This window comes from Helianthus annuus, chromosome 13 (genome assembly GCF_002127325.2).
Source record: "Helianthus annuus cultivar XRQ/B chromosome 13, HanXRQr2.0-SUNRISE, whole genome shotgun sequence".
Lineage (NCBI taxonomy): Eukaryota > Viridiplantae > Streptophyta > Magnoliopsida > Asterales > Asteraceae > Helianthus > Helianthus annuus.
Genome location: NC_035445.2, coordinates 51,335,814 through 51,363,675, shown reverse-complemented (window position 1 = coordinate 51,363,675; position 27,862 = coordinate 51,335,814). Strand labels below are relative to the sequence as shown.

Sequence of the window (27,862 nt, the reverse complement as noted above, 5' to 3'; positions counted from 1 at the left end):
ATATATATAGGCTTATAGTTATAATATCAAACTTGAATGTTAATATTTATGAGTAGGATATAAATTTTGTTCTTTAGTATTCAATACGGTCTTGTAATAATAAGAATACGATATAGAAATTTATACAATATTAAAGTATTAATCGGATAGTGTACTTGGACCATTACTTAGAGCTCTTAAGAACATATTGTACTCTCTCTCTCTCCATATACAAATTGCTGTATCCATCATCATCATCATCAAATCTAACTTATAATAAAAGATTTCAAATAATGCCACATAACATTCTCTCCTTCAAACTAATAAATTTTATTTATAAATATTTAATAAATTTCTTTTAATATTAATATTAATAACTAATATATAGATATCATTTATTTTTATGCTTATCTATATATCTATATCTATATAACTATATAAAGCATCACACAATGGTAATTTCCAGCAAAATTTTAAGATGGCATACAAAAAGTCAAGTTAAAATGCTAACTTTTTGCTATTTTCTACCAATCCTGCCCCTCTTCGTAACACACCGGCCTCCCTCTTTTCCTCATGAAAACCCTATCACGTGCCTTGTGTCTGCGGTCTTCAATTGCAAGCAAATGAAGCGTCTCGCCTTCCGGCGGTTTCCTTCGCCCCTCTACTCTATAATACCTATACAGATTTGGGGAATTTTAGGATCATCGTCAGTCGTTTAGGGTTCGAGAATCAAAACCCCTAATGTTGAACATCAATGGATTCAGACGTAGCGATGGTTCCCGCCGATGTCCTTCATCATCTTCAAAGAAACCGAAGCGTCTTGAAATCAAGAAGTGGAACGCCGTCGCTCTTTGGGCTTGGGGTCGGTATTTCAAAAACCTAATTCTGATTTTATGTTTTTTTATGATAATAATCTGTTTGATGTTTTTCGTACATTGATTGATGCAAATATTGTTGTTGACAACTGTGCGATTTGTAGAAATCACATCATGGATCTATGTGAGTGTTTTTTTTTTTACTGAAATTTGATTTTGTTGTTGGATCCAGTCTTTAACTCTTATGTGTTTTGATTTATTCAGGTATTGAATGTCAAGCTAATCAGGCTAGCGCTACCAGCGAAGAGTGTACTATTGCTTGGGGTAAGTTTTCGGCAAAGAAGCAATTGAAGGATGATTTTAGTGCCGGGTTAAGGGAGCCGGTGCCAGTTTCTTGATATTATTTGTTTTCATTGTTTCATATAAATGGCACACCGTAACAAGTGGATGTACAGAGTTCACATTCATACACGGGGCACACACATATACACTTATTCACGAGTTTTATAGGATGTTTCATAACATTTGTCACTATTAGCCATGGGTATCAGTTACCAATTATTGGATGGGGTGGGCGTGGGTTGAGTATGTTTGATATGTTGTGGGCTTTGGGTCTTTTGGTTTGGGCTTGAGATATAAGGGAGTAGCAGGTAGTTGACCCGTATAGAATTTCTGCTTGTTTTTTGGTTGTTCGTTTTCATTCTTCTCATCTTCTTATTTGGTAGCTACATTTTCGGTCCTTGAACCCTTTTTAATTCTTTTTAGCGGGTTCAAAATGACACATGACCACATTTTAGTCTTTAGAAGCTGTGATCTTTATTTCTTGTTTTAGAGTGCTTATATGTAATGTTAATATTTTAACTTGAAATTTTAAATCAGTGGTACTGTTTCGTTTGGTTCAGGTTGCTGGTGAAGAGCCAAATCCTTGCTGGTGGAAGGGGCCTAGGGAAGTGTTTAAATCAGTGGTACTTTCTTTACTCTATGGTTTAAAGCACGTCATCTTTGCATTGATCATAAATTTTGACCATTCAAATTTTATCTTCATCTTGGTCGTAATCGTGATTGTCCGTTTCCTTTCCTTGAATTCTTTAATCATGTCTATTACAACTTACAATTGAAATTTAAAATATACTAGGTTTGTGCATTTTAATCTAGCTAGGGACATTCTACTCAGCATACTTTTATTTTATTTCTTTTTACTAAAGTTTCTGGTTTATAGATGATATGGGTGCTAGTACTGGATAAAGGTGTTGAGATCTAACTTTATAGGTTGGTCCGGGTTTGGCTAAAGGTTGGCATTTACTGCTGTAGTAGCTAATATATAGAGATCTGCACATTTGTCATCTAATTCGTCTTCCCATGGGGGTTTATTACTTATTTCCTGAGTTTCCTTATTAGTGATCATTTCTATTTCTTGACTTTTTCTAATAATCCGACATCTTTTCTTAGCGGTAAGTGGTTCCTCAATTTGTGCCTTACGAACAAATATTCCTTCCTTAGTATCTGCTGAATATTTTGAGGAATTCGTTTAAGATGAGGTTCCCTTATCTTTTGGTGAATTATCTAGTTGACAATAGATGTCCGAAATTCTTTGCTTACCCATACTGTAAATTAACAAATAGTCAAATAAAAGAAAGACAGAAACACATAATCACACTAACATGTACAGCCAAAATTGTCGACCTTGCGACTATCCGATTTTATATATTCTTAATAGTATGCATCCGTACACACTGATTATCTTACAGAAGTTTTATTTTAAGAAATTTTACAAGATTACATTATTTATTATTTTATTATTATTAAACAAACACACCACACCCCCACATACTATCCCCGTCAGCTGGTATTTCAGAAACGACGTTCCCTCTCGTCGTACTTCCAGGAGATCTGTTCTCCCACTTCCCGGATCCTATTTCCTGCATCCACCAACTCCTCGCCATAGAGGCGGAGTTCAGCCAAGTTCTCATTGCTCATTGGTGGGTTTGGTGCAGGTTCCGGGTCGAACTGAGGGAAAAAGGTGTTAGGGTTATTTAAAAGGTTCTGAAATTGCTAGTCGGTGGTCCACCATTCTTCCAGTTCTGCTGGTAAAGGTTGGGGGTTAACAATGGGATCTGGGATAGCTGGCTCCAAATTTACTAGGAGTTGGGATTCAACTGGGTAATAGAAAAAGTCTATATCGGCAGGTCCGATGAGGTCACTAATTGCCAGTTTATGATCTAGCTCCTCCCAAGGTGGCATTTCTTGAGCTTGCCTAGAACTCTCTCCAATCTCGATCCCTTTTCCCTTATCCTTGGGATCCTCAACCTTTCTAACTTTTGCCTTCGGTATCTTTGATCTCTTCCTACGCACACGCCTCCGGCCTACAAACCTCGTTCTCTTTTTCACTTTTGGTTTATCCTCGGGTTGGGCCCGGAATACCATTGGCTCCTCAACATCAGCCTGATAACCCGTAGTAGTATCCATATCTGTAGTATGGATAGTAAAATTTTGAAGGGCTTCTGATAGTTCATTCATGCTGTTAGCATGAAGAAACATCCAAAATTCTAAGTTAAATTCTTGTAACTAAAATTTCATAGAATCACAGAAAGGCAATCAGAAATTTAAATATTTAAGAATACTTAATTGGCTTGAATCAGTGGCTCTGATACCACCTTTTTCTGTCACGGCCCCCGTCCCGGTTTTACCCGGTCCAGGAGCCGCGAGGCAGAAAACCCGTGGTATTTATTATTTGATTTGGCAGTGGAAGATTTTTAGCAGGACCTTTAAATTTGAAAATGCCCGATTATTTTATTTCATAACTTGGGACTAACCCCGTAATTTACAATAGAGGAATTTTCTGAGGAAATTCCCTGGTTTACAAAACATGTTTTTTTATCTAACTGAGCCACCCTTCAAGCTTCATTAGTGCTCCGTAGCACTTTTCCTTGATTCATATGAGGTTGCCTGAAACATGTTTTAAAAAGATTTTTGTCAGTGGGGTAATATTGATGAATCATTCAAAGTTAACCAAATGACACTTAGCTATCAATTACAGCATAAGAGCGATTACAATGGCTTTTATCTTATTTTTATCTGGCGCCGTGTCACACCCTGGTGACGATGGTCATACCACTATTGGGTCCTTTCACCCAAGTAGTGACGATTATCACTGTTAGGATTTATTAGCCTAACCGTGAGAAATTAGTAATGTGCACAATACCCCACCAGCCAGTGATTCAAGATAACCATGACTTAATCCCTGTAATTATAACTTTTGAAAATACTTGGAGTATTGTAAAACACTGTTAATAAAAAGAGAATGACTCACATTGCAAGTTTAAACGGGCAGCGTTTAGCCTACTGATTATAGCCTGATTAACCTAAATTCAAATGACAATGCACACGAAAACTAGGTCAGTAACTAATACAGCATTTACGATAACTCAGAAGATACAAACCCTCACAACGAATGACAAAGTGTGATACTTAACATCCATCAAGTTCACGACGAATGACAAAGTATAACCCTAATGTGGGCAGCACTTAAACATCCATTGGATACTTTTAATCGATCGGACATTGAATCGTAAAAGCGATCGAGTTATTACCCTGTTGTCGCGGCAGCGTTTCGTGTTGTGTATGTGTGTTTTGTAGTAAACAGAGGATATCTCAACGTACGATTTGAATTTTAACATCAAACCAACGCCAGAAATTAAGTCCCACACCCCTCTATTTATATCTGGAAAACAGCTCCCTCGCGTGGCGCGAGGGGCTGTCGTGTGGCGCGAGGGGTACCCCCCTACCATAGGGTAGCCTCGTGTGTTTGTAGCCTGGGTGAGTCGACAGAACGAGAAAATTTGATTTCTACGAAAAACTGTAAGGATAATATCAATTAGGGTTTACCCCCCCCCCCACCCCTGAGTTCTAGGGGGCCCTGGTCCTGATTCTGATTATTCTGGAAATTTTTAGGGGTTATGCAGGATTACTTGGGGGTCTTAATTAGGGTTTCCTATTGGATAAAATAAAATAAGAAATAGGAATTTTAATGAGAGTTTTACATAAGGCTTGGCTAAACACCCTCCCAAGTGGATCCGTACACACTTGGGATGAACTTGCCCAAAAATTTCTTTACAAATATTTCCCTACCGGTAAAACCGCCAAACTCATGACCGAAATAAACTCATACTCCCAAGAGGATGGGGAATCTTTATATAAAACATGGGAAAAAGTTCAAGGAGTTATTAAGGAAATGCCCACATCAAGGTCTAGAATGTTGGCAACAAGTGTCCATTTTCTACAATGGACTCTTACCACACACGAGGCAAATCCTTGATTCTAACTCCGAGGGACTCCTTGGGAATCGGCGAGACCCGATGATATTTATAACCAAATTGAGGAAATTGCTCAAAATAGTTTTCAGTTGCACACTCCTAAGGGTTCAAAATCAATAGCCCATGGTGCCCATAAAATGGACGAAACCACCTCTTTACAAGCCTAAATCGAAGCTTGAACCACAAAAATAAAGAAACTTGAATTAACTAAAATGGCCTCGGTTATGGCTTGTGAGGGGTGTGGCGGAACACATGAAAACTGGAGTTGTATGAAAGATATGGAAAACCAAACGGAAGTGGTAAACTACCTCAATAACCATCAACGACCATCGGGAGCCCCAAGCAACTCCTGCAACCCTGAGAAGCGAAAGCAACCCAACTTGTGTTGGAGGGAATCGAGAGGTAGCAACCAACAATATCAAAATCAACGGCCCAACTTTCAACAATAACCCAACAACGAGCAACAAAGTTACCCACAATAACAACAAGGAGGAAGAGAAAGACTTGAAGATCTCATCACTCGTCTCTTCTCCGAATCTGACAAACGGTATTCTGAGAGGTTCCTACAAACCGAAGCCGAAATTAGGAACCAACGGGCCAGTATACAAAACATTGAAAAACAAGTAAGCCAACTTGCCCAAAATTTCTCCAAGAGACCACAAGGTGCCTTGCCTACTAACACTGAACCAAACCCAAAAGCCTAAGTAAACGTCATCAATTTAAGAAACCAGAGAGTAGGGCCCGATAATGACACAACGTTTCCTCAAAAAAAAAAAAAAAAAAAAAAAAAAAAAAAAAAAAAAAAACTCCACAAACTAACCAACCCACAAACACACCCGTAACCAATAACCAAGAAAATACTCAACCCTAAGACGCCGAACCAACCAAACCACCACCGGTACCCTACCCCGGCCGTTTACTTCGCCAAAAGACCGACGAGCAATTCACCAAGTTCGTAAACCTACTAAAACAACTTCACATCAACCTTCCTTTTGTTGAAGTCCTCACACAAATGCCAAAGTACTCCAAATTCATGAGAGACTTCCTCAATCACAAAAGGAAGATTTAGTTAATTCAACAAGTCAACCTAAGTGAAGAATGCTCGGTGGCACCGACGTGACTGGAGGGTGTACGATTTTTAACATAATTTTAAGCATTTTTACTCGTTTATCAAGCTCTAAATTTATAAAACACAATATAACACTTTCACTCTCTACAACACACTAGGGCAAATGCACCCATCGTTGGCGTAGTATAGTGATGGTAAGATACCGAGGTCGTCCAAGGACACCAGAGCTTTTAATACCTGAATATCATCAACGTCTAGTCTAACCAAATTTTAAGAAAAGATTTTTAGTATTTAAATTAAAGAAAGAAACTAAAATAATAAAAGACACAGATAGACAAGATAAAATCACTTGGTTCCGACTCATCTTTTACGTATCCTTTGATGAATTCCGCACTTTGGGTTTTCTAAGAGATTATCTTAGGTATAGTGGCATGTCCCTCTTTTGGAGGCAACGCTACCGTCGGCCATATTGGTCTGAGCCAGCAGGGATACCGTCCTGCAAGGCCGGAATATTGAAAAATAATTAAGTAAGTTATTAATGCAAAATGTGGCATGTTCCTCTTTTAGAGGCAACGCTTCCATCGGCCATATTGGTCTGAGTTAGCAGGAATACAGTCCCGCAAGGCCGGTTTAAAGTTTTAATAGAAGTTTATTTATAAGGAATTCAAGTCGTTCTTACTTCCCCCGATTTGATGTTATCTGCCTCAAAGGAAGTCCTAATAAGCTTGAATCAAGTCCTCGCAGGATCTATACACTAAACGAGGCAAGAACTTTACCAAACCACCCTTCTAACCCCCCTCAGGCAGTAACGCACTTTATATAGACCGTGACACGAATGAACGAATCAACAAAATATGAAGAGATGATAGAATAAAGTTCACTTTCAATATAAAAAACTAGTTATTAAAGTCATTAATACAAACCCAATTAAAAAGTTAACCAAAGCTTGGAAATCAAAAGTAATACATAAAAGACTTGTCTTCACCAAGTGATGTAATAGATTATCCAAGCATGGCCTTTGTTTCACAAAAACTTTTACGCTCAATCTTGGATCCGAGACTACTACACACTTTAAAGATGGATGATGGAGGAATGTGGTGGATGATGGTGGTATTGTGGTGTTGTAGTGGTGGCCGGTGTGAGAGAAGTGGTTTGCCAATGGATGGATTGCAATTGAACCAAGCACCCTATTTATAGCTTGAAACAGACTGTTCACACGGCCCCATGCCCGGAGGGCACGACCTCGTGCCTCCTTCTTCTCTGTCTTCATTTAATGAGCTCTGTCAGTCCGTATGCTCACACGACCCCGTGCGTCAACGGCACGGCCCCGTGGCCTTATACTTGATGTACTATCCAAGAGTTTGCATATCTGGGTGTTGACCATGGCCCGTGTCTCTTGTCAGCTTCTTTTTGTCTTATTCTTCTTGGAATTTGGAGTGGGGCATGGCCCCGTGCTTGTCTTCTGATTTGTTTTTTTGGTCTTGGGGTGAAGCTCGGAGAGTCGGTATGATTTATCATCTTCTCTTCTTTTGTTTTTATGTTGGTTTTTGACGTTAATTTGACCCGACCCGAACGAGGACCGACCAGAAAATTTTAATGTTTTGTTATGAAAATTTTGAACACCGAAAAAATGGACTGCATTAAAAAATAAATCTTAAGTCCACCATCGGCAGTAAAAGTCTTGACAATATCAACCATCATTAACAATATTGACCTGAAAATACCAGAAACCCGAAACAAATCCTAGAAGAGCACCCCTAATTCCGATGTGAATACTCTAACCAATATTAACCACAGGTCTCAAGTTCGAATCCGATCCTAACCGGGTTTTATCGGGGGGGTCGGGCCGCCCCGTTATGAAGGGCTGGCCACGCGTCGTCTACCGTGATATGTGACAACTCGTAATTCGAGCCCACTTCTGTGTAACATTATGTGCTGATGTGAACTATTACGATTGTTATGACGTTATGATTTTGTGTTTTGTGTTATATGAGTGCATGTATGTATGTCATAAACAAACCGAACCACACAACATGAATTTTGGGCCGTAATATTTGTACTCGAGATGTGGGGCTCGGCCCACTCTCATGCCCGCAAACAAACATCTCTTTAGGGGTTATTGCCCTTAGTTAGTTACAACACACACACACAATACTCTCTCTCTCCCTCTCGGCTACTTGGAACCCGGCGACACACCCACACCCTACAACCGAGGATCACTCTTGTCCCTTCTCTAATTCGGTTAGTTATTGATATGTTTATTGTTGGTTTGAATATTGTTGAGGAATCGGCTGTTATATGAATGTTCTTGTTAGTATTGTTGCATGATAGTATGTTTGATTTTGATGTTAACTATTAATGTTCATGAATCGGCTATTATATGTGATTACCGGATATATATTGTATGATGTGTTAATGGTATCTTGGGTTTGATTATGATTTAGCTGGGAAATTGTTATGCTTTAGGGTCTAAACCGATTTATGTTTGGTGAAAAATTGATGTTCACGCTTTGATCATGACTAGGGTTCATGAGAATTATGTTAAAACTGCCTGTTTGATTCGTTTGTATGGTAAACGAAACTGTTAATTGATTCTGATTGAATTGCCAAAATTATGCATAATCTGTTACGGAATTTAGATGCTACAAATCAGGAAAACTGTTACACACTTGGTTGCGACACATGGTTGCGAGTCGAGACCATAGTTGCGGGTCTAGTTACGACTCGAGACCCCACACTGGTACACACAGAGCGCAACTCGAAACCGTGGTTGCGAGTCCAGTTGCGACTCGAAACCAGACCATGACAAACCGAAACCACTGTTGCGACTCGTAATCTCTGTTGCGACTCGTAAACCACAGTTGCGACTCGAAACCCCTCGTTGCGACTCGAGATCGCTGGTTGCGACTCGAGACCTTTCTTTGTTGCGACTCGAGACCATATAACCGTACATGCTAATATTGGGCCTGCACAATACGAGCCCAACTGATTGGGCTGAACACTTGGACTTTGCTTGTTTAAGTGACTGTTTACGTCGATGCCTATACGTGGATTATGATGCCGAATACTTGTACAACTTGTATACGAATCTGACTAGCATAATAACTTTGGTAGGACGGGGTTGACCACTTTGTAACTTAATTGAACTGTGTGAATCATACCGAGCAATCCCAGGTGAGTTCATTGCATTTTCTCAAGCATGCGTCCCAGTGGTTTGGGACAACTGGTAAACATTGGACGGGAAACATTGGGTAAACAACTTAATCGGTTTTGGTTATTGCCTGGAGGGCAATGGGGGTAATTAGTTGATAGCGCTATTAGGTACTAATTATCTGGGTTTCACTATGGTTGTTTAGAGGCACACTCCTCGGTTACGTAAGGGCGGTTCCCCTAGGGTAACTAACCGAACAACATAGTGGGTTGCTAAGAGGCACACTCCTCGGTTACGTAAGGGCGTAGTCCCTAGGGTAATCTAACTTGAGCAACATCGTAACATATCATTGAATCGTATTAACATATATCTGGTAACATATCGCGTAATAACACCTTGAACTCACCAGCGTAGTCTGACAAACTTGTTGCATGCTTGTAGGTCGTTAACTTTGGAGCGTGGACTTGCTATCTGGGAGTGCTGGAGTTGTCATGGATCGAAGCTATGGGATTACTAGTATTGACACTTTGGTTTTGAGTTATTATGAAACGATTACAAAACAATTTATTGTATGCTTCCGCTACTCAACATTATTGAATTGATAACATGTTTTATTAAGTATTTTCTATTGGTTCAATGTGATTGGTGGCTCAGACTCTGATGTGTAACACGCCTCGCGGGGGTTTTCCCGCAGGTGGTATTTTGGGGGTGTTACAGTTTGGTATCAGAGCCACTGGTTATAGTGAACTAGGTTTTAAAACGTTTTGTAAAACCAGACTATAACCGAACGCCTTCGAACATCGATCATGACACTCAGCTCCAGATTGCAAGGTTCGTCTCTCTCACTTTATACATTATTTACTTAGCAGCCACACACTCATAACATATATCGACTGAAACATTTAACACCGTAGTGACCTGATAGTGTGACACTACTCTTCGACTCACACGAACTATAGACCTGTGATACCATCTGTTGTGTTGTTTGAACGGGGGAAACTTCGAGCGTAAGCTAAGAGGCTCTGAGATGAACATGCAAATCTCCTTATTATTATGGGTGCACACTTAATAATAACGCGGGGTGCATGCAAGTCCCAGTGAGGCTTATCGAGCGTGAGAAGGGTTCTGCCTTACTATGTGCAAACTTGGTAGTATATGGATATCTGTATGACACCTAACTTCCATCTCGTTTCGATTTCTAAATCGGTTTATTCCCAACTATAGAAACATGAGTGGACGAGGACACGGACGTGGCAACATCAACATGACTCAGGCTGAGTTGAATGACCTAATCAATACCCGCGTGGCTGAGGCTTTAGCGGCCTATCAAGCTGGTCAGCAAGCGCAACCTCAACCTAACCAGCCTGCGTGTACGTTCAAAATGTTTATGGACTGCAAGCCACAGACCTTCACCGGGACTGAAGGGGCTGTGGGACTTCTAAGATGGTTCGAGAAAGCGGAGTCTGTGTTCGCTATCTGTAACTGTCCCGCTGGGGACAGGGTGAAATATGCTGCGGGTACCTTGGCTGATGGTGCCCTAACATGGTGGAACGCCCAAGTGCAGTTGTTGGGAATTGAGGCAGCGAATGCCACAACTTGGGAAGATTTTAAAGAACTGATCAGGGAGGAGTACTGTCCTCGGGACGAGGTCCAGAAGTTGGAAAACGAATACTACGACTTGAAGATGGTTGGATCTGAAGTCGAAGCGTATGTGAAGCGATCGTATGAACTGGCCGACATGTGCCCGAACTTGTCCCGGCCTATGTCTCGGAGGATTGAGTTATTCATCAAAGGGTTGCCTCCGCGTGTGAAGAGCTTGGTCACTGCAGCCCATCTCAATGATTTGACACAGATTGTTCGTCTGACTCATAAGATTGTGGACCAAGAGGTAGAAAGTGAATCGTTGCCTCCGCGCATTTCAGCCACTGCTGCTGCGACACCCACTGCTGCTACATCTGCCAATGATAACAAACGAAAGTGGAGCGACTACGACAAAGCATCCAGTGCTGGTCAGACTTAGAAAAGGCCAGACAACAGCAACCGCAACGTCAGCCAGTCGTCTTCTGTCAATCAAGGCCAGGGGAGTGGCCACAGCCAGGGTTCATATGCAGGGAGGAAGCCACGGTGTAACAAATGTGGCTATCATCATTGGGGGCCGTGTGGTCGGACGTGTAACAAGTGTGGTAAGCCAGGCCATGAGGCCAGGGATTGTAGGACCTCACAACCCAAACACCAGCAGCAACAGAACCAGCAGAACCAGAGACAACAGGGGCAACCACCCCAGCAGAACCAGGGTTTCAGAAAGGGGTGCTATCAATGCGGTGACGAGGGTCACTTTAAGCGGGATTGCCCTCAGTTAAACCAGAACGTTAACGACAACAACCGCCCGAATAACAACAATGCTGGGAACAACAACAATAACAACAACGGCAACAACGAGGGTAATGGTGCTCGGGGCAGAGTGTTTCAGCTTGGAGCAGGGGATGCCAGGAATGACGGCAACGTTGTAACTGGTACGTTTCCTGTTAATGATCGTATTGCTTCTGTATTATTTGATTCGGGTGCCGATTGGAGTTATGTGTCCCTAGAGTTTAGTCAACGATTAGGGATAACCCCAACACCTCTAGAAGTTAAACAAGTAGTAGAATTAGTTGATGGTAAAACGATAGAAGCCTCGAACGTTCTTTTCGGGTGCAAACTAGATCTCGTGGGTCAGGTGTTTGATATTGACCTCCTTCCCGTTACGCTCGGTAGTTTTGACATAGTGGTAGGCATGGATTGGTTGTCTAAGCACCAAGCAGAAATTCTATGTAAGGAGAAGATTGTGCGTATTCCTCTCCCTGATGGAGAGTCACTGTTAGTTCAAGGGCATCGTAGTGGGACGATGGCTGGGATTATCACGGCCATGCGTGCACAACAGTACCTACAAAAGGGGTATCCTGCACTGTTAGCGCTAGTTACCAACGCTCAGTCTGAAGAAAGTAAGATCGAGGATCTACCAGTGGTGCGAGAATTCGCGGATGTATTCCCAGAGGAGCTACCAGGGTTACCTCCTCACCGTCAAGTAGAATTTCAGATTGATCTTGCACCGGGAGCGGCTCCAATTGCTCGAGCTCCTTACCGGTTAGCACCAGGAGAGTTACAGGAACTGTCTAATCAACTGCAGGAGTTGTTGGACAGGGGCTTTATTCGACCCAGTTCTTCGCCTTGGGGAGCCCCAGTTCTGTTCGTAAAGAAGAAGGACGGGTCATTCCGTATGTGTATCGACTATCGAGAGCTCAACAAGGTGACCATTAAGAACCGCTATCCGTTACCACGCATTGACGACTTGTTCGACCAGTTGCAAGGGTCAAGCTTCTATTCAAAGATCGACTTAAGGTCGGGTTATCACCAGGTAAGGGTTAGGGATGAGGATGTTCCCAAGACAGCCTTTCGAACGCGCTACGGACACTATGAGTTTTTGGTCATGCCGTTTGGATTGACCAATGCACCAGCAGTATTCATGGATCTCATGAACCGCGTATGCAAGCCATATCTCGACGAGTTTGCTATAGTGTTTATTGACGACATCTTAGTCTATTCCAAGAACAAGGAAGATCACGAGCGTCACCTACGTCTCATCTTGGAACTCTTGAGAAGGGAACAGCTGTATGCGAAGTTTTCTAAGTGCGACTTTTGGATTCGGGAAGTGCATTTCCTTGGGCACGTTGTTAACGAAAAAGGGATACATGTGGACCCTGCGAAGGTGGACGCAGTTAAGAATTGGGCGGCACCAAAGACTCCGTCGGAGGTGCGTCAATTTCTTGGTCTCGCTGGATACTATCGAAGGTTTATTAAAGACTTCTCGAAAATCGCGCAACCTCTCACCTCACTGACACAGAAGAACACGGCGTACTCTTGGGGAACGAAGCAGGAAGAGGCCTTCCAGTTGTTAAAACAGAAACTTTGCAGTGCACCAATCTTGTCGTTACCAGAGGGTACTGAAGACTTTGTGGTTTATTGTGATGCTTCGATTCAGGGTCTCGGTTGTGTGTTGATGCAACGCGAGAAAGTAATAGCTTATGCTTCTCGTCAGCTGAAGGTGCACGAGAAGAACTACACGACGCACGACTTGGAGTTAGGAGCGGTGGTGTTTGCGTTGAAGATTTGGAGGCACTATCTGTACGGTACCAAATGCACCATCTACACCGACCATAGAAGCCTCCAGCACATCTTCGACCAGAAAGAGTTGAATATGCGACAACGACGATGGGTGGAATTATTGAACGATTATGAATGTGCCATCAAGTACCATCCGGGCAAGGCGAACGTTGTAGCTGACGCCCTCAGCAGAAAGGATAATGCACCTAGGCGCGTGCGAGCATTGCAACTCACGATTCAGTCCAATCTCCCTTCCCAGATACGGGATGCTCAGTTAGAAGCATTGAAACCAGAGAATGTTCGAGCTGAAGCTTTACGTGGCTCGAGACAACGACTAGAACAAAAGGGAGACGGCGCCTACTACGTAACTGGACGCATTTGGGTTCCACTCTTTGGCAACTTACGGGAACTTGTAATGGAAGAGGCACACAAATCACGCTACTCTGTACATCCCGGATCAGATAAGATGTACCATGACCTGAAAACTACCTACTGGTGGCCCAGCATGAAGGCTCATATAGCAACCTACGTAAGCAAATGTCTGACCTGTGCTAAAGTCAAAGCAGAACATCAAAAGCCCTCGGGTCTACTGCAGCAACCGGAGATACCCACATGGAAGTGGGAACAGATCGCTATGGATTTCGTGACAGGATTACCCAGAACTCAGGCTGGGAACGACACTATTTGGGTGATTGTTGATTGCCTCACGAAATCAGCACACTTCTTAGCAATCAAGGAAACAGACAAGTTTTCTCAATTGGCAGCAATCTACCTTAAGGAAGTGGTTTCTAGGCATGGAGTGCCGACTTCTATCATTTCGGACCGTGATCCGCGTGTCACACCCCGATTTCCACGTGTCTCACCGGTGGGCCCGGTGGGGGATTACCGTGACGATGTTGGCAACAATATAGTCAAACCACACAATTATATAATGCACAGCGGAAGCATAAGATAAATATATAAATTTCAACCTCTGATGATAATATCAATGTATTACAGAAGTTGAATATCCACAGTGGATCGTAAATAAAGATAAAGTATTGTTCCATTAGATACTGCAATCAAGCTTGCGAGGCTTATCCCGACGCTAGGGAGCTAATACCAGCCAATTACGTTTAGGTACCTGCACTTAATCTTTTTGGGGAAAATACGTCAGTTTACACTGGTAAATACATTCAACTGACACATTTGAAAATGTTTATTAAAATTGATTTGAATGCACAAGGCACAAACTCTTTTATAACTTGGGAAAATTCATAATGATCTTGTGAACGTTTTACATGTTCTTTTATGCGTTCAGTAGCCCGGGTCGTGCCGGGTTAAAGATTTATAGACACACCACGTTTGCGTAAAACCGTAGTACAGAAACCAACGGCTACGTCTTTTAGTTTTAATGTCGACACTTTATACCGGGTGTACGCCTACACCGGGATGTCGATGGTCGTGGCCATTTCGTAAAATGATGCCGAGGATATCCGGGACAACGGTCATTAAACCCCCCAAAGGCTTATAAGCAACAAAACTGTTTAAATGAGCCGATCATATTTAATCAATTAACCACCTAAGCGATGGAATTATATAATGCTCAATCAAGCGGTATTAATATACCGTAACCCAAGCCCATATAGGGGAAATAAGTCAAAAGTATTTACCTTTGCAAGTATTAATCCTTAATTTAGATCAAGTCACCGATAGCTTTTACTGGGGCTCCTAATCTGGAACGAAGGTTTTAATTAACCTCTTAGAATCCTAACGGGTCGTTATAATGGCCGTAGCCTAGACCGGTTGGTTCCGATATATAGATATGGTTAATTCGCACGAAAAGGCGAAAACCGAGAATGGAGTATGATTTGGACCCAACAAGTTCAGTGACTTGTTTTATATGGGTTTATTGTTCATACTCGGGATTTTGGGGTTCAAATAATATAATTTGACCCATACCGGCTATTGCACGAAAACTAGTTCCGTGGGCCGTACCGTGTGCGCAAATAGGCGAAACGGTTAACCATAAGAGTCGTACGCTTATTTCCTAAGTCAATATGCCTTAAAAGTATTTTGGTATCAGTAGGATACCTTCCGTAATGCCCGTAACGAGTTTAAGTTTATATTATGCCCCGTAGGGGCTTTTCGGTCATTTTAAAGACTTTAAAAAGGATTTTCGAGTTCTACAGGAAATCTGAGTTTCCCGAGCAGCTTAAAAAGCTTAAAATACTTTATTTATTATTTAAAACCAGTAGCAACTGGAATCGGGTCAAAAGACCTTGTAGAACTCCCGTTTTGGCCAAAAAGGGCATATTCGGTATTTACCGAACCGTAGCCATAACCGCAGGTTATGAGCAAGGTAAAAATTATTAAAAATCTTTAAAATTCCCAAAATATTATTTTACCACAGTGGGTAAAAGTTTTGGTGACGAAAACTTGGGTTAGATGGGCGTTATGCTAATTGCGCCGTTAATTACAAAACTTTCTTAAAAGTGCGCCTTTTAGCATAACTCTCATTCTAGACCTTGGTTTGACGTGAAACTTTAGGGACATGCTTATAATTTAATAAGCAAGGTTTTGGTCCGTTCACGTGTTCGAAATACTCGTTTTAATTTTAAAAGGCCGTTACGGTCAACTTTTAGGCGAATGACGGAAATGCGCTAAAGACTCGGATAACTCATGAACCGACCACAGAGGCTTATACCAACATGTGACCTGGTCCTAAGAGAGTCCTAAGGTATATTTATACCTCACTAAAACGGGTCAGAACTGAAGTCAAAGCAAAAGTCAAACTTTTGCGACTTTCGGCTCCGAACCGGTTCTATATAGCAAATGATCGATTCAAACGAGCGCAAACAAGTTTATATACTTATTATCATGTTTTATGATTGTCAAAACAGGTTTCATAACATATACATTACAGATTATGCTTAAATCGCTAAAATAGCTTTCTGTTGACTTTTTAACCGCACGTTTGACTCGATAATTGACATAGTTAGAGTGGTGATCAGGGGGAACCATTTTAGAGGTTTAATACCCACATAAATACCAACTCATAACCACTTTTGATTCATCATAAGACTGAATCATTTGCAAGATATTGCAATGACAACCGTTAGTTACGACGGTTGCGTTTATGAGCCATAACTAAGGAAATGTGGCACCACAAAGGGTTAGATCACTTACAGAGGTTGTGTTCTTGCTTATGGAGCAGAAGAAAAGCTAGAGAGCTCCTTAGAATGATCAGATAGTGTGTTTTGAGTGTGATGAAGGTTGTAACTACAACATGGCTATTTATAGCCAAATGCCAAGCCATATTGATCATTGCAAGCACTACTATCAGACCAGGGGTGATGGTAGGTGTCCCCTAAGTGTTATGGGTTGAGCATAGGGTGCCCATGCCCCATAATTATGTGCATGATCGTTCACAAGCTCCAAAAGTCAAGAAAACACAATTTTTCTGCATCTGGGCACTTTACGCGGCCCGCATGGGAGTTCCATGCCATTTTAACGCGGGTCGCCTAAAGTTCAAAAATCAGACGCGAAATAGAGGAGGCTCGCGGCCCGCCTCAACTTATGTCTAAACCTTACGCGGGTCGCCTAAGGTTATATTTTCTGAATTTTTAAATCTTTTTGTAATTATTACAAAATCTGGCCATTAATAACGAAATCTTTCGTAATGATTCGCCTGACCTTTCGGTTTTGAAGGGGTAACTTTGCGGTTTGGCCCTCGGTTATTTACCGATAGGGGCCTCGTGTTAATTACCCGCATTATTAAGTCCCCGGTTTATTTATTAATTATATTGGAAAGCCTTAACTTTCACTGTTGACGCTTTTAACCCTTCTCCTACGAATTCGATCGTAACTTTCTCGTTTCATATCGAAACTTCGCGAAATTCATATATATTATTTTAGTGAGGGTATAACACCGTTACAAAGTCTTTGGAACGTTAAAGGGTCACTCAGAGGTATTATTAAACATGTTGACACAGTTAACCCCTGTAGTTTGTAATCTCTCACTTTCTTCCGCGTTTCATTTTTGTACGATCTATAATTTATTCGATTGAAGGTTTAAGCATTATTTAGGGATACTATACAGTATATTTACCCTTGTTGACATTTATAACCCTCGAATTTATATACTTTCAAGGTTTGTCAAAATTAGTCCTTTATTTATTATAGATGCCACGTGTAAACAAATGACACGTGTTAACACATCATTGGACACAAAAATTCGAGGTGTTACACCGCGTTTCACTTCAGAGTTATGGCAGTCTATGCATAAATCGTTTGGTTCCCAACTCGACATGAGTACCGCTTATCACCCGCAGACGGATGGTCAAAGCGAGCGCACCATCCAAACACTCGAAGATATGCTTCGGGCATGCGTACTCGACTTTGGAAAAGGATGGGAGAAGCACCTACCGTTGATAGAATTCTCCTACAACAACAGCTACCATTCAAGTATTAAGGCAGCTCCGTTCGAAGCACTGTACGGACGGAAATGTCGTTCACCTCTCTGTTGGCATGAGGTGGGTGATAGCCAGATCACAGGACCTGAGTTTGTTCTTGAAGCATCGGAAAGCATTGTGCAGATCAGAAACCGTATGGCCGCAGCTCGTGATCGACAGAAGAGCTACGCTGACAAGCGTAGTAAACCGTTGGAATTTGAAGTTAATGACCGCGTTATGTTAAAGGTTTCACCCTGGAAGGGTGTGGTGCGTTTTGGAAAACGTGGCAAACTAAACCCTCGTTATGTAGGACCATTCAAAATTTTAGAACGGATTGGAAAGGTGGCCTACAGGTTGGAATTACCTGCTGAGTTGGGTAATGTTCATGATGTGTTTCACGTATCGCAGCTAAAGAAGTGTTTGGTTGATGAAACACTAGTAGTACCATTTCAAGAGCTGAAGATAGACGACAAATTGCAGTTTGTCGAAGAACCTATTGAAATCATGGATCGGGAAGTTAAAGTTCGTAAACACAGCCGTATACCGATTGTGAGAGTTCGTTGGAACTCAAGACGTGGTCCAGAGTTCACGTGGGAACGCGAGGACTAGATGAAACTTAAGTATCCACATTTGTTCCCCGAAGACCAGTCAAAACCTAGCGAACCTAGTGTTGGTGCAACTAACGAATTTCGGGACGAAATTCCCATTCAAGTTGGGGAGGATGTGACACCCCAGGAAAACCAGCAAACGATATAACTTACCTAACTTAAACTTAGCTAGCTTCTAGCTTTCTCAGTGTGTGCGTACTAAATTTCGGGACGAAATTTCCTTTTAGTTGGGGATACTGTGACAACTCGTAATTCGAGCCCACTTCTGTGTAACATTATGTGCTGATGTGAACTATTACGATTGTTATGACGTTATGATTTTGTGTTTTGTGTTATATGAGTGCATGTATGTATGTCATAAACAAACCGAACCACACAACATGAACTTTGGGCCGTAATATTTGTACTCGAGATGTGGGGCTCGGCCCACTCTCATGCCCGCAAACAAACATCTCTTTAGGGGTTATTGCCCTTAGTTAGTTACAACACACACACACAAGACTCTCTCTCTCCCTCTCGGCTACTTGGAACCCGGCGACACACCCACACCCTACAACCGAGGATCACTCTTGTCCCTTCTCTAATTCGGTTAGTAATTGATATGTTTATTGTTGGTTTGAATATTGTTGAGGAATCGGCTGTTATATGAATGTTCTTGTGAGTATTGTTGCATGATAGTATGTTTGATTTTGATGTTAACTATTAATGTTCATGAATCGGCTATTATATGTGATTACCGGATATATATTGTATGATGTGTTAATGGTATCTTGGGTTTGATTATGATTTAGCTGGGAAATTGTTATGCTTTAGGGTCTAAACCGATTTATGTTTGGTGAAAAATTGATGTTCACGCTTTGATCATGACTAGGGTTCATGAGAATTATGTTAAAACTGCCTGTTTGATTCGTTTGTATGGTAAACGAAACTGTTAATTGATTCTGATTGAATTGCCAAAATTATGCATAATCTGTTACGGAATTTAGATGCTACAAATCAGGAAAACTGTTACACACTTGGTTGCGACACATGGTTGCGAGTCGAGACCATAGTTGCGGGTCTAGTTACGACTCGAGACCCCACACTGGTACACACAGAGCGCAACTCGAAACCGTGGTTGCGAGTCCAGTTGCGACTCGAAACCAGACCATGACAAACCGAAACCACTGTTGCGACTCGTAATCTCTGTTGCGACTCGTAAACCACAGTTGCGACTCGAAACCCCTCGTTGCGACTCGAGATCGCTGGTTGCGACTCGAGACCTTTCTTTGTTGCGACTCGAGACCATATAACCGTACATGCTGATATTGGGCCTGCACAATACGAGCCCAACTGATTGGGCTGAACACTTGGACTTTGCTTGTTTAAGTGACTGTTTACGTCGATGCCTATACGTGGATTATGATGCCGAATACTTGTACAACTTGTATACGAATCTGACTAGCATAATAACTTTGGTAGGACGGGGTTGACCACTTTGTAACTTAATTGAACTGTGTGAATCATACCGAGCAATCCCAGGTGAGTTCATTGCATTTTCTCAAGCATGCGTCCCAGTGGTTTGGGACAACTGGTAAACATTGGACGGGAAACATTGGGTAAACAACTTAATCGGTTTTGGTTATTGCCTGGAGGGCAATGGGGGTAATTAGTTGATAGCGCTATTAGGTACTAATTATCTGGGTTTCACTATGGTTGTTTAGAGGCACACTCCTCGGTTACGTAAGGGCGGTTCCCCTAGGGTAACTAACCGAACAACATAGTGGGTTGCTAAGAGGCACACTCCTCGGTTACGTAAGGGCGTAGTCCCTAGGGTAATCTAACTTGAGCAACATCGTTACATATCATTGAATCGTATTAACATATATCTGGTAACACAACGCGTAATAACACCTTGAACTCACCAGCGTAGTCTGACACACTTGTTGCATGCTTGTAGGTCGTTAACTTTGGAGCATGGACTTGCTATCTGGGAGTGCTGGAGTTGTCATGGATCGAAGCTATGGGATTACTAGTATTGACACTTTGGTTTTGAGTTATTATGAAACGATTACAAAACAATTTATTGTATGCTTCCGCTACTCAACATTATTGAATTGATAACATGTTTTATTAAGTATTTTCTATTGGTTCAATGTGATTGGTGGCTCAGACTCTGATGTGTAACACGCCTCGCGGGGGTTTTCCCGCAGGTGGTATTTTGGGGGTGTTACATGATACATCACCGCCACCATGTCTTATAACACGTTGACTTGGCCACGCGTTGCCATGATCACGCGTGAAGAATTGAAGGTGCTGCACATGTTCGATGATGGAGATGAGTGTGTGGTGAGTGATGGGCATTTTCACTAAAATTCATCACTAGTGATGGAATAACGCTCAATGACGTGGCGGAACTTGATTGAATGTTGTGAGTGATGGAATTCCATCACTAGTGGAGCGCCCCTACCCCCCTCATAGTAAGCCTTCGAACGACTGATTTTCCCCGAAACTGGAGATGGTGGGCAGGGCCGGCCCTAAGAATTTGTGTACCCTATTTGAGCTTGAAAAAACGTGCCCTTAGGCCTTAACGAAATTGGGTATTGAGCTCATTAAAGGTTTAAACCTAATGGCAATTGCCTAATAACTAATGTTAACCATAAAAATAGTTTTGTAAGTTGGTCAATGTTGGTGTTTGTATGAGTATACACTATTCGTTTATTTATTTTTACATTTACATATCGGATTTTTTTTAAAATAACGTGCCCTTCGAAGTATCAGGCCCTGGCCGATCGTCCTCCCCGCCCATCCTAAGAGCCAGCCATGATGGTGGGTATGGGTTACCCTAAGTTGTCTAATAGTACGGGCGTTTGGAGTCACCTTTTTCCTTTGAATTATTCAGCTAGGGTCGGGCTTTAATTTGTTTGGGTTTTAAAAAAAGAATATTAACCCTATTGACCCTTTTGACCAATATTGACCATGCCCAATGATGACCTCATTGATGACCAATGAATTTGCGCACATGGTTGCCGGTTAGTTGAAAAGGACAATCCTTACTAGAAGGTATGATATGTGTATCAATAACGGCCATGATTAAAAGATTTGTTCATTAATGCGTTCATATTAAAAAAAACATGTGATTACGCGGTATCTCGACATATATATATATATATATATAAATAAACAAACCAGATGCACTTAATCTCCACACTAAAAACTCAAAAGACTTGAAGTTTGATCAGACCTGAGAGAAAAATGACGCTGAAAGTATACTGTGATCGAATGTCCCAACCGTCTCGTGCAATTCTCATCTTCTGCAAGTAATATATATCTATGATCATCCATATGTTTTTTATTTCTGTTTAGAAATAATGTTGAATCTTTTCTAATGTGAGTGTTTGTTTGTTGTGTGTTATATAAAGGATGAATGGGATAGATTTTGAAGAAATCACCATTAATATCTTGAAGGGCGAGCAACACACCCCTGAATATAAAGGTTTGTTAACCCCTGAATATAAAGGTTTATTAACAACAATAAGTATGTTCATTGATCTTGTTTTATGCAGCGATAAATCCCATGTCTCAAGTTCCAATGATAGTTGACGGAGATTTTACACTGTTTGAGAGGTTTTTACTTTTCCTATATCTTTTAGAGTTCAGGTTTTAGGGTTTATGTTACTTTCTGTAATGTGTAAAGTAAAAGCATTGTGTGTTTTTGCAGTCACTCAATTCTTATCTACTTGTGTTGTAAGTATCCGAGAGTGGCTAGTCACTGGTGGGTCATTTTTCTTCTCCTTCCACATATTTATGCAAGTTCCAAACTCTAAATTAAAACCATTGTTGTAATTTGGACATTTAACTTTTATATTTATGTAGGTATCCGAGTGATCTTGTTGAAAGAGCAAAGGTCCACTCTGTTTTAGACTGGCATCATGCCAATTTACGCCGTGGCTCAGGTAATATAACAATATAAATCTTTAATTTCCGATACTTAGTATATTTTTACTGAATAGTTTCATGATCTGCTCGGTTTAATGCTTTGGATTTCAGTTGGAGTTATTGTAAACAATGTCCTCTTACCGCTAAATGGTGTCCCATCAAACCCTCAATTGGCCGAAGAAGCTGAGAAGACACTTGAGAAAGCATTGACTGTATTAGAAACCTTTTGGCTAAAAGATGGACCGTTTTTGGCTGGAAGATCTCAACCGTCAATTGCTGATCTCAACTTAGTATCTGAAGTCATGGAACTTGAGGTAATGAGTTTGTTTTCCTATGTTTTTGGTTAAATTTGCATCAAAACACTTAATATCACGAGTTTTCAGCTTCTGAGCGAGGAGCTTCATGATCGGATCTTAAGTCCTTACAAGAAAGTTCTTCAATGGGTTGAAGATACAAAGAGTGCAACGGCGCCTCATTTTGAAGAAATTCACGGGGTTTTGTTTAAAACTCGAAAAGAATTTCGTGAACTGATGGCAGCAAAATCTGGGAAAACCGAGTGAAGTCCATGTTGATTGTTGGTATCTTGATCATTGAGTCTATTTATATTCATCCAATAAGGTTTTAAATTTCGGGATGTAGTGGACAGTTGTGTGAAGGTTAATTTTAATTTGTCATTTGTTATTGGGTAGTTTGGAAATAATGACATTTGCTGTTGTTTGGTGTTTTTTATGTCTGGATTAAATAATTAAACAAGTTATAATTAATATTTTTTATGACATCACAAGGAATAGATGTTTTGATGGAAAAATAGTGACATCACAAGGAATAGATGTTTTTATGTGAAAATTTCGAGCGCCCCATAAAACTTCACAATCGTCCCTCTTTAACTTTTGAAACCTATTGCATAAAATTTACAAACCGACCCCTAAGAAAAGTCAAATTGAAAGTTTACAAAATTTTCAAATCTAACTTTAATATAAATAATATTCTCAATTAAACACTAGTTTTTAGGACCCCACGTTTTGCGGGACCATTAAATCGAAGAAAAAGTATACGTAAAAACGTGGAACCAAACACTCACTTTGCGGTGGTTAACTCGCAAAAGTTTGACCGAAATGTAAAACATAGAAAAGAATATTTGAGTCGATTATAACTCATGCGTTGCGACGTGAAAAGTATGGAGAAACAAAGTTGAACTTAGAAAACTATTGAGGTTAAAAAAGAAAAAAAATGTGACAATTTGTTAACTTGAAAATAATGAGGTTTAAAGTGAACAAAAGTCAAAGAAGAAGTCAAATTATGATGAATAGTAAATATTATGGACTCGCACATGTTGTTGCACGCTAAACCATGCGAATAATTAAGGTACTAAAAACTTTATAAAATAAAATCGAAACCTATACATAAACCCACAACGTTAAACTATAAAGAGAAATGAAATTTAGAAAATAGAAAAAAATACTCAATTTTAAAGATTATTAACATCTTAAACACTAAAAGGTAATTTAATGACTACGACTTAAAGACCGTGTTTTGCGTGAACTTTTGGCCAGTATCAGTTTAGTTTGTTACAGTACCGTCACATACTAAGTAGAGCAATTAAAAGAGATAAAAACGAATACTGATATTATACCCATTTATATATTTATAGTTTGTAAACAAATATATATAGGCTTATAGTTATAATATCAAACTTGAATGTTAATATTTATGAGTAGGATATAAATTTTGTTCTTTAATATTCAATACGGTCTTGTAATAATAAGAATACGATATAGAAATTTATACAATATTAAAGTATTAATCGGATAGTGTACTTGGACCATTACTTAGAGCTCTTAAGAACATATTGTACTCTCTCTCTCTCTCGATATACAAATTGCTGTATCCATCATCATCATCATCATCAAATCTAACTTATAATAAAAGATTTCAAATAATGCCACATAACATTCTCTCCTTCAAACTCATAAATTTTATTTATAAATATTTAATAAATTTCTTTTAATATTAATATTAATAACTAATATATAGATATCATTTATTTTTATGCTTATCTATATATCTATATCTATATAACTATATAAAGCATCACACAATGTTAATTTCCAGCAAAATTTTAAGATGGCATACAAAAAGTCAAGTTAAAATGCTAACACACCGGCCTCCCTCTTTTCCTCATGAAAACCCTATCACGTGCCTTGTGTCTGCGGTCTTCAATTGCAAGCAAATGAAGCGTCTCGCCTTCCGGCGGTTTCCTTCGCCCCTCTACTCTATAATACCTATACAGATTTGGGGAATTTTAGGATCATCGTCAGTCGTTTAGGGTTCGAGAATCAAAACCCCTAATGTTGAACATCAATGGATTCAGACGTAGCGATGGTTCCCGCCGGTGACTCAACGAGTCTTCCAGGTCCTTCATCATCTTCAAAGAAACCGAAGCGTCTTGAAATCAAGAAGTGGAACGCCGTCGCTCTTTGGGCTTGGGGTCGGTATTTCAAAAACCTAATTCTGATTTTATGTTTTTTTATGATAATAATCTGTTTGATGTTTTTCGTACATTGATTGATGCAAATATTGTTGTTGACAACTGTGCGATTTGTAGAAATCACATCATGGATCTATGTGAGTGTTTTTTTTTTACTGAAATTTGATTTTGTTGTTGGATCCAGTCTTAACTCTTATGTGTTTTGATTTATTCAGGTATTGAATGTCAAGCTAATCAGGCTAGCGCTACCAGCGAAGAGTGTACTATTGCTTGGGGTAAGTTTTCGGCAAAGAAGCAATTGAAGGATGATTTTAGTGCCGGGTTAAGGGAGCCGGTGCCAGTTTCTTGATATTATTTGTTTTCATTGTTTCATATAAATGGCACACCGTAACAAGTGGATGTACAGAGTTCACATTCATACACGGGGCACACACATATACACTTATTCACGAGTTTTATAGGATGTTTCATAACATTTGTCACTATTAGCCATGGGTATCGGTTACCAATTATTGGATGGGGTGGGCGTGGGTTGAGTATGTTTGATATGTTGTGGGCTTTGGGTCTTTTGGTTTGGGCTTGAGATATAAGGGAGTGGCAGGTAGTTGACCCGTATAGAATTTCTGCTTGTTTTTTGGTTGTTCGTTTTCATTCTTCTCATCTTCTTATTTGGTAGCTACATTTTCGGTCCTTCAACCCTTTTTAATTCTTTTTAGCGGGTTCAAAATGACACATGACCACATTTTAGTCTTTAGAAGCTGTGATCTTTATTTCTTGTTTTAGAGTGCTTATATGTAATGTTAATATTTTAACTTGAAATTTTAAATCAGTGGTACTGTTTCGTTTGGTTCAGGTTGCTGGTGAAGAGCCAAATCCTTGCTGGTGGAAGGGGCCTAGGGAAGTGTTTAAATCAGTGGTACTTTCTTTACTCTATGGTTTAAAGCACGTCATCTTTGCATTGATCATAAATTTTGACCATTCAAATTTTATCTTCATCTTGGTCGTAATCGTGATTGTCCGTTTCCGTTCCTTGAATTCTTTAATTTTTTTAAAATATCCCATTAAAGATCATGATTTTTGTATGTTCTATGAAAATCTTGACCACTTCTTTGATGAAAGTTCTGATATGGACTTTCTTTCAGTTTCTTTTTCTTAACATCCAAGGTATACAAGTTTCAAATATTTTTATTTATTTTGACTAATCAGAGAGAGACAGAGTGACATATATATATATATATATATATATATATATATATATATATATATATATATATATATATATATATAGGACAAAGATCCGTTAGGAACCACCCTTTATTGCGAGAACCGCAAGAACCAGTGTGAACACAAACAGTAATACCTAAAAAAAATCTAAAAAACACCCAAAAATTTTTTTTTTTATTTTTTTACTATTTTTTATATAAAAATCACTACTTTTAGTATCCAAAAAAAAAAATTTTTAAAAAAATTTTTTTTTGGCTACTAAAAGTAGCGATTTGAACATAAAAAATAGTAAAAAATAAAAAAAAATTTACATTTTTTTTTTGATTTTTTTAGATTTTTTAGGTTTTTTGGGGGGTTTAGTTTTTAGCATTTTAGCTTGGGGGGTGGGGGTGGGGGGGGGTTTAGGTTTTTGGGGGGTGGGGGAGGGGGGTTTAGGTTTTTTTTTGAGGGGGGGGGGGGGTGGGGTAGGTTTTTTGAGGGTTTTAGTTTTTAGCATTTAGCTTGGGGGGGGTTAGGTTTGGGGGGGGTGGGGGGGTTTAGGTTTTTGGGGGGTGGGGGGTGGGGGTTAGGTTTTTTTTAGGGTTTTTTTAGGTTTTTTTAGCTATTTTAGGTTGTGTTCACATTGGTTCTCGCGGTTCTCGCAATAAGGTGGTTCTCGCATGAACCTTACCCTATATATATATATATATATATAGGCTAACCTCCTAAAAAAAGTGAGTCAGCTTCTCATCATGGGTTCATTCTATACCTATTCCCAAAAGGCTAAACCTCGTATTCAGTTTTGTAGTGTGTTATTCACACATTAAGTATCTCTAAAGGTTGTTGCAGCCATGGAATCTTAAATGTGCAAAGAAGGCATGTTCTCAATGAATTTCTACAATTGAAAGGTAAGTAAATCTAAGAAGCTCGTCTTAACATCAAATGGGCCATTTGGGTTGTATTCTTTTTTTAACAGGTCAAATGGGTCAAAACAAGATTTAGCTAAAAGGGTAACGGGTCTAAGGGGTTGAGAGTAGCCGGATTCAATTTTTAATCCATGCGACCCCTTAAATTATTTTATTAAACATGTAGGTTACTATTAAAATCAACACATTAACTGAATTGGCCGGTTTCAACTCAACTAATTTTGATCTTGCTACATTTAACAAAGATAATTGATATAGGTGTTGAATATAATTATCCACCTTATTAACATTTCAAGAAATATTCGTGTATTTTGTCGAATCAGGCCCACAATAAACGGTGAGAAATTTAGCCATCAAAGGCCCGTTGTTCCGGTAGATTCAAGTGGCATTCTGGTTCATTTCGCCGAGAACAAGAGAAAACTGTATGATTTTCAGATATATGTAGTATGTTCTTTATATTTCAATTGATGTATCTAATCATGATAATTTGTCCTTGAGAGTTCATTTGTTTTTCTTATATGTTCATGATTTGATCTTTAGTTATGCTATATACTGTAGTGCGTTGTGTATATTACGATCGGGTGCACCTACTCATGTGTATGTTCATGATTTGTACTTATATTATATTGAGTTATGAAAAAGTTAATCATCTTGTCTTCTAATCCTATGAACTTTTAGCTTTTTTTAAACTTTTGGTCTTGATAAATTATAAGGCTAAACAAACAAGAACAGTGTGTTTAATATATTTATAACGTTTTTTAGGTTTGAATTATGTTTTGGGCCCACATTGTTAACTCCGTCGCAACGCGCAGGTTTCCC

The 27,862-nt window shown here is 39.9% G+C and overlaps 2 protein-coding genes and 1 non-coding gene across 8 annotated transcripts; 2 read left to right on the top strand and 1 right to left on the bottom strand.

Moving 5' to 3' along the window:
* Positions 1-517: 517 nt before the first annotated feature.
* Positions 518-27,582, top strand: LOC110897767 (RING-box protein 1a). Of its 6 annotated transcripts, none has more exons than XR_004876101.1 (6): positions 24,542-24,914; positions 25,032-25,051; positions 25,130-25,189; positions 25,768-25,830; positions 26,918-27,025; positions 27,367-27,582. XR_004876101.1 is itself a non-coding variant. In XM_035981548.1 (6 exons), the coding sequence occupies exons 1-5, from the start codon at positions 24,788-24,790 to the stop codon at positions 27,006-27,008; spliced, it is 312 nt and encodes a 103-aa protein (XP_035837441.1). In that variant the 5' UTR covers positions 24,543-24,787; the 3' UTR covers positions 27,009-27,025; positions 27,367-27,582. The 6 variants fall into 6 exon arrangements, 4 of the variants coding, with proteins under 4 accessions (XP_035837440.1, XP_035837441.1, XP_035837442.1 ...); XM_035981548.1 differs by having other exon boundaries at positions 24,543-24,914; positions 26,967-27,025; XM_035981549.1 differs by having other exon boundaries at positions 24,544-24,914; positions 26,957-27,025.
* Positions 4,936-5,043, bottom strand: LOC118486162. Its single transcript, XR_004878018.1, has one exon. It is a non-coding gene; the product is annotated as a small nucleolar RNA R71 (small nucleolar RNA).
* Positions 21,701-23,022, top strand: LOC110897766 (glutathione S-transferase T1). Its single transcript, XM_022144499.2, has 7 exons — positions 21,701-21,807; positions 21,910-21,983; positions 22,054-22,114; positions 22,209-22,262; positions 22,364-22,443; positions 22,538-22,740; positions 22,810-23,022. The coding sequence occupies exons 1-7, from the start codon at positions 21,743-21,745 to the stop codon at positions 22,984-22,986; spliced, it is 714 nt and encodes a 237-aa protein (XP_022000191.1). The 5' UTR covers positions 21,701-21,742; the 3' UTR covers positions 22,987-23,022.
* Positions 27,583-27,862: the final 280 nt, after the last annotated feature.